The following is a 17,500-nucleotide window of genomic DNA, read 5'->3' as shown; positions in this document are numbered from 1 at the left end:
AATGAAAACAAGGAAATATATATATATATATATATATAGGGTGAAACGATACAATTATCACCTTAGAAAATACGACATGATTCCATTTCCGATTGATGAAAACCGATTATCTTTTTTTGTTGCAGACCATCTTCTTGGTGGCCAGTTGTGTACGAATCCTAAGAGCGACAACAGCCTTCTATCATGTCTGAAAGTGGCACAATGTTCAACTGGCGTACCATTCATTTTCTCTACAGATCCAAGTTATGACAAGAACATTGCTAGCAACTTCAAGATGCTTCGCTGGATAGTTACGACTAACAAGGACGTTCCAAGGGTGATGGAAGCAAAGTTTCAAGCCGCGGTTATGATCTTTGGTGTGGTTTTAAGTGAGGGCCACATTATGCCACCTCACATCTTCGAAGTCGGCTGGATATGCTGAAGAGTGTGATGTCCCCCTAGTGCTATCAGGTGACAGCTAGCAAACCGTTGATGTGGCAGCAGGGCTTGATACCGGCCCACAATCCAAACGCTTGGATTGATTCAGAAGGAGTGCTACGACTTTGTACCCTTCTCTTACTGAGCTCTCCATCCCCAACCTGAACCGCTGGACTACTTGGTTTGGTCATACGTCGAGAACATCACCAACATGACCTCCCACATCACCAAAGCCAGCTGATTGCTGCCATCCTCTGAGTATTAACCGATCTTGTGCAAAAGCATGCTCCTAGTTCCAGATCACTATGGAGGCGTTGATTGAGGCTGAAGGCGGCTACATTGAATAGATGTCAGCTCTACTACATAATTGAGTTGCCTAGATTGATTTTTTTTCAATAAAAGTATTAAAATAAAGCTGTAGTGTTGTACAGTCTGTAGTTTGTTTGTTATCGTTCAACCCTGTATAAATGAAAAATACTATTACTGTTTTGCGTTATATATTTTATTTGATTGTCATAATTCATGAGAATTAGCAATATATTTTTTTAATGGCGGGAATGTATTCTAATGTTGAAATCTTTTTACCGTTAAAATGATTCCATTGTAGACCACGAATAGAATGTTTCCGTTTGATGAACAAATAAAACACATTATAAACTAAGCGCGATGTCTCTTTTTTTTTTTACACAGTGATCACCACTTATCAAGGCCCGGAAGCCACTCAGGGATAAGGGTTATTGCAAGTACATTACGTTAGTGTGGAGATTTGATGAAGTGTTTACTTAAGGGGGCGGTTCATTAGGAATTTGTTAGCGTTGGACTTGAACACATATAAGTTGTAGTCCGGTGGGAAGCAAGCAGACGGAACAGCGTTCCACAGGCGTGCAGTTCTAAGAAAGAAGCTTTGTTCATGGAATCCGCGTTTTGATTTAGGCACAGATATAGAGTGGGGGAAATTTTTCACAGTGGATTCAGCTAGACGGGTGTTTTTCGTGAAAGATTGGCGAGGGGGATCAGAGATTGGTGTTTAGACGATCACCTGCCATGGAAATAACGATAAAACAATGGATGATCACAGCCACATCTGGGGAGGTGCCATCCGGAGTATGCTAACTTTCTTGACTGTACCAAATCCAAAGTCGACATTTCTAGTTTACTAATGAAACATCTCTCCTGTTCTGTGCAACACTTTTCTTTCACGAGACGTCGATAGTCTCTTTATGCTCAATCGTTATTTCCATGGAAGGTGATCGACTGAACTCCAATCCGTTACTCCTCCTCATCACACACTCACAGCAAGAATTTGTATTGCTTCCATATGAAAGCAAGACAAATTCTAGCTGTGAATGTGTGATGGTTAATATTTTACGGTGTTTGCACTTAAAATTTGCTAATGTCGCACCATTTATTATATCATTTTTTGTGCGCCTCGAATCAGACAAAAATTTCTATAAACAGACTTGATATGCCTGATATAATCATAATATGGCTTCCCTATAGAATGCAACATGGTCGTCTTCAAAAGTGATATAAACGAATACTTGTCATACACCGTTCACATAACAATTGAACATTGTTCACCATTTTCAATCTTCTGATAATAGGCTTCGTCATTCAGCATCCCTTTCCTTAATTTTTTTCTTTTATCCTCGAGTTGCCTTTAGTTTTGATAAATGCAAATTTTAAGTACAAACACCGTAAAATATTAATTTCCTTTATATATTAATAACTTTAAACAGACCAACTGTCACTTTGGGCTGGTAGCAAAGTGTAGTATCTGTTTTGATGCTAAATTTAGTCTATTATGTTGCCCGTCAATCAGAGAGAAATTTTTCCAGATTGTTTCTCGTTCCGGCCCAGAGTGTCTATTTGGGGGAGCTAGATTCTCTCACATAAAAAAAAAACGACCTTGTGTTTAACTTTACCCTCGTGGGGAGGCAAGTAAATATGAACTGTCGCTAAAATTGTAATATTCGGAGCAAATAACTTAAAAAAAAAAAGAGTTGATATGCCGTAAAATAAAATTACAAAATGAAGTACAAGTACAACAAGTGGCAGTAATTATTTGGTTTATTTTAGATACCATGTCGCACGGAGGGTCTTCAAAATTTATTTAATTTGTGTTTGAAGAATAATTTGTCTCTGATGTTATTGGGTGCTTACCAAGATTTGGTGGACGTGCCTACCATCTGAGCCATTGCTATGTACTCCTCCTCCTCCCCCTCCTCCCCCTCCTCATCCCCTCCTCCCTCTCCTCCTCCTCCCTCTCCTGCTGCTCCTTCTCTTCTTCCTCCTCTTCTTCTTCGTTGCAGACTACTAAATGTGTTCTCAGAGGAGTGAATAGATTTATGTCCCCCTCTCCACTGCCCCTCCCCAGACACACACACACACATACACATACACATTGTCTTCACGCGTGTGGGTGCGTGCTATAGCAAGGCGAGAAAATGTATGCTCGAATCTTTCGACCAATGAGAACTTAACAACAGGTGCGCGCTCCGTTTTTTGTTTTTGTTTTTTTTGCGAGAGCTCTGCGCTCTAAATTTTACTAATGGTCGCCTCGAAGCTTCCACGGATGTATCACGTGATCGCATCCATTCACTGATTGGTTGAAGGGGTTCACAGGAAGAATCACGGACGAGCTCGAATCTCGGTTCCACCCCACCCCCACCTCATAAAGATGGAAAAGAGGTAGATGTTCAGTACAGACGCTGTACGTGTGTGGGTGTCTGGCAGAGAGGGGGAAATAAATACCACACCCACCTGATGTACCAATTGGGGAGGGAGGGAAGGGTTTTATTGATGAAGATATTCAACTGGTTGAATGTCGGCCTTATTCCTGAGATTGGAATGACAAGGGTGAAAGTGATGATGGTGGTAGGAGGAGGAGGAAAAGAAGTGCGTAAATATGGAAGAGGGGAATAGGTCGAATGAGACGGGAGGAGGAGAAGAAAATGATGTGGGAGGAGAGACATGTATTGAGACATTTCAGACAAGGTTATACTTAGAACGAAATCAAGGTGGTTGTTTTTTATGAGATAGCCAGATAGAAATAGGCAATTTAAAAAACGAAAACAAATAATTTTTCAAACATCGAAATAAACTATTAAAAAACAAAAAAAAATAATTATGCCAACATTGAAATAAACTATAAAAAACGAGATTAAAGTATTTTACAAACATGGAAATAAACTATTAAAAAACGAGAATAAATAATTTTGCAGACATGGAAATACACTATAAAAAACGAGAATAAATAATTTTACAAACATGGAAATAAACTATAAAAAAACAAAATAAATAATTTTACAAACATGGAAATAAACTATTAAAAACGAGAATAAATAATTTTACAAACATGGAAATAAACTATAAAAAATGAGAATAAATAAATTTACAAACATTGAAATAAACTATTAAAAAACGAGAATAAATAATTTTACAAACATGGAAATAAACTATTAAAAACACGAAAACAAATAATTTGGCAGACATCGAAACAAACAATTAAAAAAAACAACAAAATAAATAGTTTTACAAACCTGGAAATAAACTATTAAAAAACGAGAATAAATAATTTAGCAAACCTGGAAATGAACTATTAAAAAACGAGAATAAATAATTTTACAAACATGGAAATAAACTATTTAAAACGAGAATAAATAATTTTATGAACATGGAAATAAACTATTAAAAAACGAGAAAAAAATGATTTTGCAAACATGGAAATAAACTATTAAAAACGAAAATATAAATAATTTTGCAAACATAGAAATAAACAATTAAAAAGACTAAAATGAATAATTTTAAAACCTGGAAATAAACTATAAAAAAACGAGAATAAATGATTTTACAAACATGGAAATAAACTATTAAAAACGTAAATATAAATAATTTTGCAAACATTGAAATAAACAATTAAAAAAATTAAAATAAATAATTTTAAAACCTGGAAATAAACTATTAAAAAAACGAGAATAAATGATTTTACAAACATGGAAATAAACTATTAAAAAGACGAAAACAAATAATTTGGCAAACATTGAAATAAACAATTAAAAAAAAACAAAATAAATAGTTTTACAAACCTGGAAATAAACTATTAAAAAACGAGAATAAATAATTTAGCAAACATGGAAATAAACTATTAAAAAGACGAAAACAAATAATTTTGCAAACAAAGAAATAAACTATTAAAAAAACGAAAATAAATAATTTTGCAAACAAAAGCGAGTAAAAAAAATGTACGTTGAGCAAAAATATGAAAATAAACGAGTAAGAAAAATAAATATTAATAATTGTGTAAAGCAGGTAAAAAAACAAATATAAATCATTGTGAAAAAAAATAAATTAAAACATAAAATAAATATGAATAATTTTGAAACATAAACAAAAACAAGTAATAAAACAAATATTAATCATTGTGTAAAATATATTATTAATCAAGTAAAAACAAAAATTAATCATTGTGTTAACATAAAATAAACAATTAAAAACAAAAAATAAGCATTGTGTAAACATAAAATAAACAATAGAAAACAAACATTAATCATTGTGTAAAAATAAAATAAACAAGTAAAAACAAAAATTAATCATTGTGTAAACATAAAATAAACAATAGAAAACAAACATTAATCATTGTGTAAAAATAAAATAAACAAGTAAAAACAAAAATTAATCATTGTGTAAACATAAAATAAACAATAGAAAACAAACATTAATCATTGTGTAAAAATAAAATAAACAATAGAAAACAAACATTAATCATTGTGTAAAAATAAAATAAACAAGTAAAAACAAACATTAATCATTGTGTAAACATAAAATAAACAATAGAAAAAAAACATTAATCATTGTGTAAAAATAAAATAAACAAGTAAAAACAAAAATTAATCATTGTGTAAAAATACAATAAACAAGTAAAAAAAATAATCATTGTTTTAACATAAAATAAACAAGTAAAAACAAACATTAATCATTGTGTAAAAATAAAATATACAAGTAAAAACAAAAAAATTAATCATTGTGTAAAAATAAAATAAACAAGAAAAAACAAAAAATAATAAAATAAACAATTAAAAACAAAAAATAATCATTGTGTAAAATAAAATAACCAATTAAAAAATTAACAAGTAAAAACAAAAATTAATCATTGTGTAAACATAAAATAAACAAGTAAAAACAAAAATTAATCATTGTGTAAAAATAAAATATACAAGTAAAAACAAAAAAATTAATCATTGTGTGAAAATAAAATAAACAAGTAAAAAACAAAAATTAATCATTGTGTAAACATAAAATAAACAATAAAAACCAAAAATTAATCATTGTGTAAACATAAAATAAACAAGTAAACACAAAAAATAATCATTGTGTAAAAATAAGATAAACAATAAAAAACAAAAATTAATCATTGTGTAAACATAAAATAACCAAGTTATAATACAAAAAGTATTCATTGTTTTAACATAAAATAAACAAGTAAAAACAAAAATTAATCATTGTCTAAAAATGAAATAAACAATTAAAAAAATATTAATCATTGTGTAAATATAAGATAAACAATTAAAAACAAAATTTACTCATTTTGTAAAAATAAAATAGACAAGTAAAAACAAAAAAAATTAATCAAAATAAACAATGAAAAAACCAAAAGTAATCGTTGGGTAAACATAAAAAAACAATAAAGAACAAAAATTATCATTGTGTAAACGTAAAATAAAAAAGTAAAATAAAAAATTAATTATTGTGTAAAAATAAAATAAACAATTAAAAAACAAAAATTAATCATCGGTAAACATAAAACAAACAAGTAAAAAACAAAAATTAATCATTGTATAAAAATAAAATAAATAAGTAAAAACAAACATTAATAATTGTGTAAACATAAAATAAACAAGTAAAAACAAGAATTATTCATTGTGTAAAAATAAAATAAACAAGTGAAAACAAAAAAATTAATCATTGTGTAAACATAAAATAAAAAATTAAAAAACAAAAATTAATCATTCTGTAAACATAAAATAAACAAGAAAAACAATAATTAATACTTGTGTAAAAATAAAACAAACAATTAAAAACAAAAATTAATCATTGTGTAAAAATAAAATAATCAATTAAAAAACAAAATCTGATCATTGTGTAAATATAAAATAAACAAGTAAAAACAAAAATTAATGATTGTGTAAACATAAAATAAACAGGTAAAAACAAAAATAATCATTGTGTAAACATAAAATAAACAATTACCAAACAAATATTAGTCATTATTTAAAAATAAAATTAACAATTTAAAATAAAAAATTAATCATTGTGTAAAAATAAAATAAACAAGTAAAAACAAAAATTAATAATTTTGTAAAAATAAAATCAACAAATCCATAACAAAAATTTGTCATTGTATAAAAATAAATAAACAAGTAAAAACAAAAATAATAATAATTGTGTAAAAATAAAATAAACAAGTAAAAACAAAAAATTATCATTGTGTAAAATAAAATAAACAATCAAAAAACAAAAATTAGTCATTGTGTAAAATTGAATAAACAAGTAAAAACTAAAAAATAATAAAATAAACAAGTAAAAACAAAAATTAATCATTGTGTGAACATAAAATAAGAAGGTAAAAACAAAAATTAATCATTGTGTAAACATAAAATAAAAAGGTAAAAAAAATAAATCATTGTGTAAAAATAAAATATACAAGTAAAAACAAAAACATTAATCATTGTGTAAAAATAAAATAAACAAGTAAAAAACAAATATTAATCATTGTGTAAAAATAAAATAAACAAGTAAAAAACAAAAATGAATCATTGTGTAAACATAAAATAAACAATTAAAACAAAAAATTAATCATTGTGTAAACATAAAATAAACAAGTAAAAACAAAAATAAATCATTGTGTAAAAATAAGATAAACAATAAAAAACAAAAATTAATCATTGTGTAAACATAAAATAACCAAGTTATAATACTCATTCATACTTATTCACTGTTTTAACATACTTATTCATTGTTTTAACATAAAATAAATTCATTGTTTTAACATAAAATAAACAAGTAATTACAAAAACATATCATTGTGTAAACGTAAAATAAAAAAGTAAAATAAAAAATTAATCATTGTGTAAAAATAAAATAAACAATTAAAAAAAAAATTAATCATTGGTAAACATAAAATAAACAAGTAAAAAACAAAAATTAATCATTGTCTAAAAATAAAATAAACAAGTAAAAACAAACATTAATCATTGTGTAAATTTAAGATTAAACAAATAAAAACAAAAATTAATCATTGTGTAAAAATAAAATAAACAATGAAAAAACCAAAATTGATCGTAGGGTAAACATAAAAAAACAATTAAGAACAAAAATTATCATTGTGTAAACGTAAAATAAAAAAGTAAAATAAAAAAATAATCATTGTGTAAAAATAAAATAAACAATTAAAAAACAAAAATAAATCATTATTTAAAAATAAAATTAACAATTTAAAATAAAAAATTAATCATTGTGTAAAAATAAAATAAACAAGTAAAAACAAAAATTAATAATTTTGTAAAAATAAAATCAACAAATCCATAACAAAAATTAGTCATTGTGTAAAAATAAAATTAACAAGTAAAACAAAAAAATTAATAATTGTGTAAACATAAAATAAACAAGTAAATACAAAAAATTATCATTGTGTAAAATAAAATAAACAATCAAAAAAATAATTCATTGTGTAAAATTGAATAAACAAGTAAAAACAAAAAATAATAAAATAAACAAGTAAAAACAAAAAATAATCATTGTGCAATAATAAAATACACAATTAAAAAACGAAAATTAATCATTGTGTAAAAATTAATAAACAAGAAAAAACAAAAAATAATAAAATAAACAATTAAAAACAAAAATAATCATTGTGTAAAATAAAATAAACAATTAAAACAAATCAATCATTATGTAAAAATATAGTGAACAAGTAAACACACAAAAGTAATCATTGTGTAAACATAAAATAAACAAGTAAAAACCAAAAAATTAATTATTGTGTAAACATAAAATAAACATTAAAAACAACAATTAATAATTGTGTAAACATAAAATAAACAATTAAAACCAAAAATAAATCATTGTTTAAACATAAAATAAACCAGTAAAAAAATTAATCATTGTGTAAATAAAAAATATACAAGTAAAAAAAAAAATTGATCATTGTGTAAACATAAAATAAACAAGTAAAACCAAAAATTAATCATTGTGTAAAAATAAAATATACAAGTAAAAAACAAAAATTAATCATTGTGTACAAATAAAATAAACAAGTAAACAACAAAAATTAATCATTGTGTAAACATAAAATAAACAATTAAAACCAAAAATTAAGCATTGTGTAAACATAAAATAAACAAGTAAAAAAATAAATCATTGTGTAAAAATCAGATAAACAATAAAAAACAAAAATTTATCATTGTGTAAACATAAAATAACCAAGTTATAATACAAAAAGTATTCATTGTTTTTACATAAAATAAACAAGTTAAAAAAAAATTAATCATTGTCTAAAAATAAAATAAATAAGTAAAAACAAACATTAATAATTGCGTAAATATAAGATAAACAATTAAAAACAAAAATTAATCATATTGTAAAAATAAATAAACAATAAAAAAACCAAAATTAATCGTTCGGTAAACATAAAAAACAATTAAGAACAAAAATTATCATTGTGTAAACGTAAAAAAAAAAGTAAAATAAAAAATTAATCATTGTGTAAAAATAAAATAAACAATTAAAAAACAAAAATTAATCATTGGTAAACATAAAATAAACAAGTAAAAAACAAAAATTAATAATTGTATAAAAATAAAATAAATAAGTAAAAACAAACATTAATCATTGTGTAAACATAAAATAAACAAGTAAAAGCAAGAATTAACCACTGTGTAAAAATAAAATAAACAACTAAAAACAAAAATTCATAATTGTGTAAGCGTAACATAAACAAGTAAAATAAAAAAAATAATCATTGTGAAAAAATAAAATAAACAAGTGAAAACAAAAAATTAATCATTGTGTAAACATAAAATAAACAATTAAAAAACAAAAATTAATCATTGTGTAAACATAAAATAAACAAGAACACATTAATTAATACTTGTGTAAAAATAAAAGAAACAATTAAAAACAAAAATTTATCATTGTGTAAAAATAAAATAATCAATTAAAAAACAAAATTTAATCATTTTGTAAAAATAAAATAAACAAGTAAAAGCAAAAATAATCATTGTGTAAACATAAAATAAACAATTACAAAACAAAAATAAATCATTATTTAAAAATAAAATTAACAATTTAAAATAAAAAATTAATCATTGTGTAAAAATAAAATAAACAAGTAAAAACAAAAATTTATAATTTTGTACAAATAAAATCAACAAATCAATAACAAAAATTAGTCATTGTATAAAAATAAAATAAACAAGTAAAAACAAAAAAAATATTATTTGTGTAAAAATAAAATAAACAAGTAAAAACAAAAAATTATAATTGTGTAAAATAAAATAAACAATTAAAAAACAAAAATTAATCATTGTGTAAAATAAAATAAACAAGTAAAAACAAAAAATAATAAAGTAAACAAGTAAAAAAATAATCATTGTGTAAACATAAAATAAACAATTAAAAACCGAATATTAATCATTGTGTAAAAATTTAATAAACAAGTAAAAACAAAAAATAATAAAATAAACAAGTAAAAACAAAAATTAATCATTGTGTAAAATAAAATCAACAATTAAAAAACAAAAATTAATCATCGTGTAAAAATAAAATAAACAAGTAAAAAACAAAAATTAATCATTGTGTAAAATAAAATAAACAAGTAGAAACAAAAAATTAATCATTGTGTAAAAATAAAATAAACAAGTAAAAATCAAAAATATATCATTGTGTAAACATAAAATTAACAATTAAAAAAATAATCATTGTGTAAAAATAAAATCAACAATTAAAAAACAAAAATTAATCATTGTGTAAACATAAAAAAAATTTTAAAAAAATTAATCATTGGTAAACATAAAATAAACAAGTAAAAACCAAAAATTAATCATTGTGTACAAATAAAAAAAAATAAAAACAAAAATTAATCATTGTGTAAAAATAAAATAACTAATTAAAAAACAAACATTAATCATTGTGTAAACATAAAATAAACAAGTAAAAACAAACATTAATCATTGTGTAAACATAAAATAAACAAGTAAAAACAAAAATTAATCATTGTGTAAAAATATAATCAACAATTACAAAACAAAAATTAATCATTGTGTAAAAATAAAATAAACAATTAAAAAACAAAAAAATAATCATTGTGTAAAAATAAAATAAAAAAGTAAAAACCGAAATTAATTATTGTGTAAACATAAAATAAACAAGTAAAATCAAAAATTAATCATTGTGTAAAAATAAACAATGAAAAAACAAAAATTAATTATTGTGTAAAATAAAATAAACAAGTAAAAACAAAAATTAATTATTGTGTTAACATAAAATAAACAATAAAAAACAAAAATTAATCAATGGGCACACATAATATAAACAAGTAGAAAAACAATAATTTATAAAAAAAATAAAATAAGCGAGTAGAAAAAAATCAAATTGATCATTGTCGAAACATACACAATAATAGAAAAATATTGATTATTGGGCAAACAAAAATTAATAAGTAAAAATAATAAAATAATTTATTGCGCAAACATAAAAAATAACCGAGTAATAAAAAATCGATCATTGCGTAAGACAAAAAATAAACAAGTAAAAAAGACCAGAATTTATTATTGTGGAAACAAACAAACGTATTGAAAACATGCAAACAAAAATTCATCATTGAGAAAAATAAACGAGTAAAAAAAAACAGTGTGTAAACGTAAATAATACCCGAATAAAAATATGAACTATTGTAACATACCAATAAACAAGTAAGAACGATCATTATACATTTTGCAAACAACGAATATAAACCATTGTGTTATCATAAAAATAAACTTTAAAAAAACTATGTTAATCATTGTGCAAACATAAAACAAATAAAAAAATATGAATCGCTATGAAAACAAAAAAAAAATGATTGCATACAAAAAATAGCATTGTGCAACAAAGACAAACTAGTAAAAAACAAAAATAAAAATGACGCCGAATCACGAATTGTAGTCTCTTAAACGATCAAAAATTATAGCTCTTAAAAGGTCTCAAATTATGATCTCTTAACTGATCACAAATAACAGTATTTTAAACGATCCAAAATTATAGTCACTTTAAGTGCACAAATATAGACTCTTATACGATTAAAAACTTAAGTCTCTTGAACGATCCCAAAGTATAGTCTCTTAAACGATCAAAATTATAGTCTCTTAAATGATCCGAAATTATAGTCTCTTAAACGATGCTGATAATAGTCTCTTAAACAATACCAAATTATAGTCTCTTAAACGATCCAAAATTATAGTCCCCGAACCAACCCTAATTAGTAGTTGCTTAAACAATACTGAATTATCGTCTCTTAAACGACTCGCAATTATAGTCTTTTAAACGATCCCAAATAGTAGTCTCTTAAACAATACAAACCCAAATTATAGTCTCTTTAACTATCCCAAATAATAAAGTTGTATACAAAGCCAACATTTCTTCAATAGAAAACCTTGCCAGAACCTCTTTTAAAGATGGTTTTAGAGTCTAAAAATGCTCTTTTAATAACAACCCCAAACAACCCAACAAACCCCATTAACTACCTACTACTTAAATCTGATTCAAAATAAACTCAACTCCACCATTAAATGGAAAATTCTCCAAAAGATTTAATATTTGCACATTTTTGCATTCCTCCTGATTCTGTTGTTTACATGAAAATACTTTTATTACGATATTTCTCTTGGTTTGAATATCCGTATGTAATCACACAATATATATATATATATATATATATATATATATATATATATATATATATATGTGTATATATATATATATATATATATTTCCTTTTTATTTTAATTTTTAATTAGAAATTAATTAAGTTAATACACTTGCGGTTGTAATAATAATAAAAAATATATTTAGGTCTACTAACGTATTGAGCACTTTTTATCTTCATTTTACCACACATGCTATATATATATATATATATATATATATATATATATATATATATATATATATATATATAGCGAGAGAGAGAGAGGGGGGAGAGAGTGTGTGTGTCTCCCAAATGTCACTGAAGGCTTTTAAACTTAAATAGAGTCTTCATTTTTGATGATATCTGTAATGATATGCAAATTAAGTATAATTTACATATGCGTTATACACAACATATCAATAGCGTCGCCGATAAGATATTCTCTGATCCTTGAAAAGATACATTTTACAACTTGCTTACGTTGTTCAATGCTCATAATAAATTTGAAAAATATTATCTGTAAAATGTCTAAAATTGAAAAAAATATTATCATTAATGATAAAATGACACAGATTTTCAACCCTTCAGTTACTTTTGTTGGACAACCTTTATATTAACGGACACGTTAGTTCACTGTGTTATAGCTTTTCAGTGTGGCTTCAGTAAGTGATTGAAGGTAAGATTAAAACCTTCTCATTACGTGATCAGCACAAGCTATGAAAAGAAAAAAATATGATTGTCTGTAGGTATTAACCAAGAATGTGTTAAAACACTAAAAAAAACTTTGAACAAATTCCTTATGCTGCCATCTTTTTCTAACAACACTTTGAATAAATACCCAAACCGAAAATGATCATGGCTTGCATTCAGTCTTGAAAAATAACGGATGCCCTCTGCGAGTATACCGGGTAATTCTGAAGAAAGGGTGGCGCCATGTTTAGCCATACTTCTCCTGAATCGGCTAAATTCCAGTGGTAAGTAAAAGAGCAGGACGACTTGAAACTTGAAATAAAGCTTAATTTACCAGCTTAAATGCTATTTGAGTGTAACTTTTACAATCCGACCAACTAGCTTTATATATTTGATATAAAATCACCCGTGTATCTATTCAGCAAAGTGTCTTCATATCGCTCTTAAGTGTTTTCAGCCATAACTCAACGCGACGGTATGACTTCTTGAAACGTCTTCAGGCCGATAAACAGTGACTGCCATTTGCTGCGTTTTGCGAATGATGGTTGAGTGTATGTGCGTGTGTGTGTGTGTGTGTGTGTGTGTGTGTGTGTGTGTGCAGTGTTATTTTCAGACACATTTATATCGACGCGGCCATTTTGTGTTTCTCTTTCATTTGTTCCGGTGGACGACATTTATTATCATGATGACTTGTTTTCCTAGCTTCAAATTATAGCCACGTCATCAAATATACATTTTGTTGTGTAAATATGAACCGGCCATAGGAGAATTATATATATATATATATATATATATATATATATATATATATATATATATATATATAGTGAAACGCATAATTATTTGATACATGCAATTTTCTGTTCTAACTGATTTATATTTGCGATTTGCTTAATATTTTCGAGATATGGAGTTTATGTAAATTCAGCTTATGAACTTTAACCTTCAAAGTATTCCCCAAATCCTCAATTGGATTTATGTCAGGGGATTGATTTGGCCAATTGAGCCTACTAGTGTCATTATTTTTAAACATTCCGCTGTGAGTTTTGCCGTATGTTTGGCGTCAATGTCGTGTTGAAGCAGAAAATTCCGACCGTCGTAGACTCTTGAAAATTCAGAATGTTATTGCTATACATCTTGTGAGATGACGGACTAATATCTATGATTTAAAGGTTCAAATGAACAACTACAGCAGGAACTGGAATACACCCTACTAAAGTCTGATTATCATAGCTGGTGAATTTCCAAAAATGCAATCTGGACGTGAGGATATCATAGAAAAAACGATATGCAATAAAATTATGATTTAACCTTGGATAAAAGACCACAAAAACGTAGGAAATGCTTCAGCATTCCTTTGGACCATCTTGCAAGAATCGAACATTTGAGTAGCATAAGGTTAAAAGAAGGCAGGGTGTCTGTGAGAGATGATGATATGTGTGGACGGTAAGGAAGCCAGAACATCAGAGTTGGTTCTCCATATAAAGAATTTCATAGATAAGGACCGTCGTGTATTTATAGAGACAATAAGTACACAGTTTGATGTCAGTGTGGGAACTGTACACACAAGTATTCATGGGGAACTGAAGATTTGCATGGAGTTTGCTCTAAGGGTAGTCAGAGAATATCAGAAAGGAAAACGTTGTCATGATATCAGGGAACTGGTCAAGACAGTTTCTCACCCTCCCTATTGTCCAGACCTTGCTCCTTGTGACTTTTGCTTATTCCCTAAGTTCAAGGAAAACCCTAGAGGCTGTCGTTTTGAGACAATTGAGGAGATGAACGAGGCTGTGACGATGGTCATTGAAACGCTCATTAAAGAAGAATTTCATTGGAGCCTTCAAAAAGTTGTTGGAATGGTACAAGAAGTGCATTGCAGCCGGAGGAGATCACTTCGAATGGGACCAGAGTTTCGTGTGTGTACTATCAATAAAAGTGTTCATCCGAAAAATGTCACGAGGCTGTTGTTATTTTATTAGTATTTCATTTTCGCGTCTTAAGCGTTGAAGATGTTACGGCCTTTATCTTTTTTTCTTTTTATAGAAACCTGTTTTTAAAATCGTACATAAAATTTGACAAGGCGTCGTGGCTCAGCGGTAAAACGCTAGAGTGCCGATTTTGTAGTTGTGAGTTCAATCCTTTTCCAGAACGTGTAACCCTAATGATAACGGGTGATACCTAGACATACGTGCATATGAATAATTTTTATGCATGTTGAGATATGTAAAAACTATATGTAAATGAAATAAATATTTGGATATTTAATAAATACAACAATAATATTTTTTTTAGATGGTAGTCACCACTTAGCAAGGCCCGGAGGCCACTTGGGGATAAGGGTTATTGCGTGTACAGTAATCTATGGGATAATATTGTAGTAATCGTTAGTATTGAAGATTTGATAAAGTGTCTTACTTAAGGGGGGTATAATCTATGATATACATCTCACCTGTATGTTTAAATATATGTATGTATGAATGTATGCATGTGTGTTTGCATGTCTGCCTAAAAGTTTCGACACAGGCAGCGGATATTCACAAGATTGGTATCATATTGAAGTTCGATGTCTCGGACGACTAATAACGAAAAATTGGCCAGAAACATTAATTCCTTCACCTTCAACGGAGCAGTGTTCTACAAGAAGGGGTCGGTTTTTTGCGAGTCATTTTTGCAAGTCATCGTATCGGTTGGTTTGACTTTGCCTAATTTTAACGTTCCGGACTTCCGCTCACGTCATGGAGTAGCGGTAAGACGTCAGGTTTTCTTTCATTTTCTTTTCCGCCTTCGCGTCACGAGTTCGAGCCTACCTATTACCACATTTTTTTTACTCAACGCACACCTTCAAACACCCGAGCAACACCGGGCATCCATGCTAGTAATAACATATACTTCTATATCTACTATTATATAAAAGTCACCTTGTGTATTTGTGTGTGCGAATTTCTTCCTCATCGGTTCCAAAACGGCTGAGCCAATCTTTTGCACATTTCACACAAAAGTAATTCATATTTCTGGCAGTGTAAGACATGTTTTTTTTTTTAAATATTTTTTAGAGAAATTCATCCGATAGGTATCGAAAATCGAAAAAAAATCCGATTTAAAAAATAGTCTTTCTGCTCTTATGGATAAAAATACTTTTTTCAGGGGAATATTTTACGTTATACCGATGTAACCTCAGCTGGTATAACATAGTATATTTCCCAGTAATTTTTCTTTCTATAAGAGAAGAAAGACTACGTTTAAGATTGCCAAGCCAAAATATCAGCTGACGTAATATTGTAGACAAACACAGACGGAATTTGAGGAACAACAGTATAATTTTTATTTTTTTTATTTTATTATTATAATTGAGTTCATTTTACGATAAAAGAAAAGGTACCATTTAAAATCGCCACAAATCATTTCTTCGTTTGCATATTTTATAACCAAACATTAATCAGAAAAGACTTTTCCAGAGCATTCATTGTCAAGCCCAAACATCAGCTGACGTGATATTATAAACAAACACAAACAGAATTTGATAAACGAAATTATCATTACTATTATTATTAATATAAAATTATTCCTCGTAATATATAATATTCAATAGAGGATTCATTCTATAATAATACATACGCAAGCTAAATAAATTAAAATATCATGTTTAAGCGTATTGTATGAATGGGCAACGCTGGGCAAGGCCGGGCAAGGTCGAGCAACGCTGGGCAACGTAAATTTTATATCTACTTAAACAGGAAAACAGAATAATGCGATTAGTATTATCTACCTCAAAGCTAATATAGATATAAACCTAAAAAATAAGATAGCTCATACCCAGAAAAAAACAGTTAATGTAGACTCTGTGGACAAAGAGACGAAACAGTACATCAAGTTATAAGTTCATGCTGCAAACTAGCCAGATAAGAATACAAGAATAGACCAAACTGCAGGGGAAAAGTACTCTGGAAACATTTGAGCACGTCATAAAATTGTGTAGATGCAAATCGGGAACAGTATTGAAAAATGACAAATTTTAATGGGACATGGGCGTACAAATAGATAAACTCGTCTAAGCTAAGCGGCAGGATTCCATAAGAGTTCACAAGAAAGAATAATGCAAAACTGTAGATTTTGCTGTTTCAGCAGGTCACAGGCTTAAAATTCAAGAGATGGAAGCAAATACACGGATTTGTAAGAGAAGTGAAGAATATGGAACATGGAGAAAGTCAGTATTATAATAATAATTGAAGGAACTGGACAAAGACTATGAGCAATTGGACTCAAAAGGGAGGTTAATGCTATACCATAGACGACATTGATGAAAAAAATAATACAAGAAAAATCTTTGAATGGTGAAACCCACTCACAGAAACTACGAACAGAAATCAGCCACGAGGAAGTCACAAAAGAAATGGGGGGGGGGGAATATGGAAGGAAATGCCACAGAAACCCCCAAAAAGTGAAATTGCG

General features: G+C 27.0%; 1 protein-coding gene across 8 annotated transcripts in view; it reads left to right on the top strand.

The window, feature by feature from the left end:
* Window positions 1-17,500, top strand: part of LOC145278064 (uncharacterized) — a 765,737-nt gene that overhangs the window by 654,724 nt on the left and 93,513 nt on the right. For 2 of the 8 annotated variants that reach the window (XM_080130306.1, XM_080130311.1), the window contains one exon: window positions 126-4,790. The exons of the other annotated variants lie outside the window; for them this stretch is intronic. In XM_080130306.1, the coding sequence (XP_079986432.1) occupies window positions 126-421 (296 nt within the window). In that variant the 3' untranslated portion in view covers window positions 422-4,790. Of the gene's footprint in view, window positions 1-125; window positions 4,791-17,500 lie in introns of those variants that run through there. 8 annotated transcript variants of the gene reach the window in all.

Source organism: Euprymna scolopes, chromosome 6, assembly GCF_053919585.1.
Source record: "Euprymna scolopes isolate OS-2025 chromosome 6, ASM5391958v1, whole genome shotgun sequence".
In the NCBI taxonomy this organism is placed as follows: Eukaryota; Metazoa; Mollusca; class Cephalopoda; order Sepiida; family Sepiolidae; genus Euprymna; species Euprymna scolopes.
This window is presented reverse-complemented; position numbering and strand designations above follow the sequence as displayed.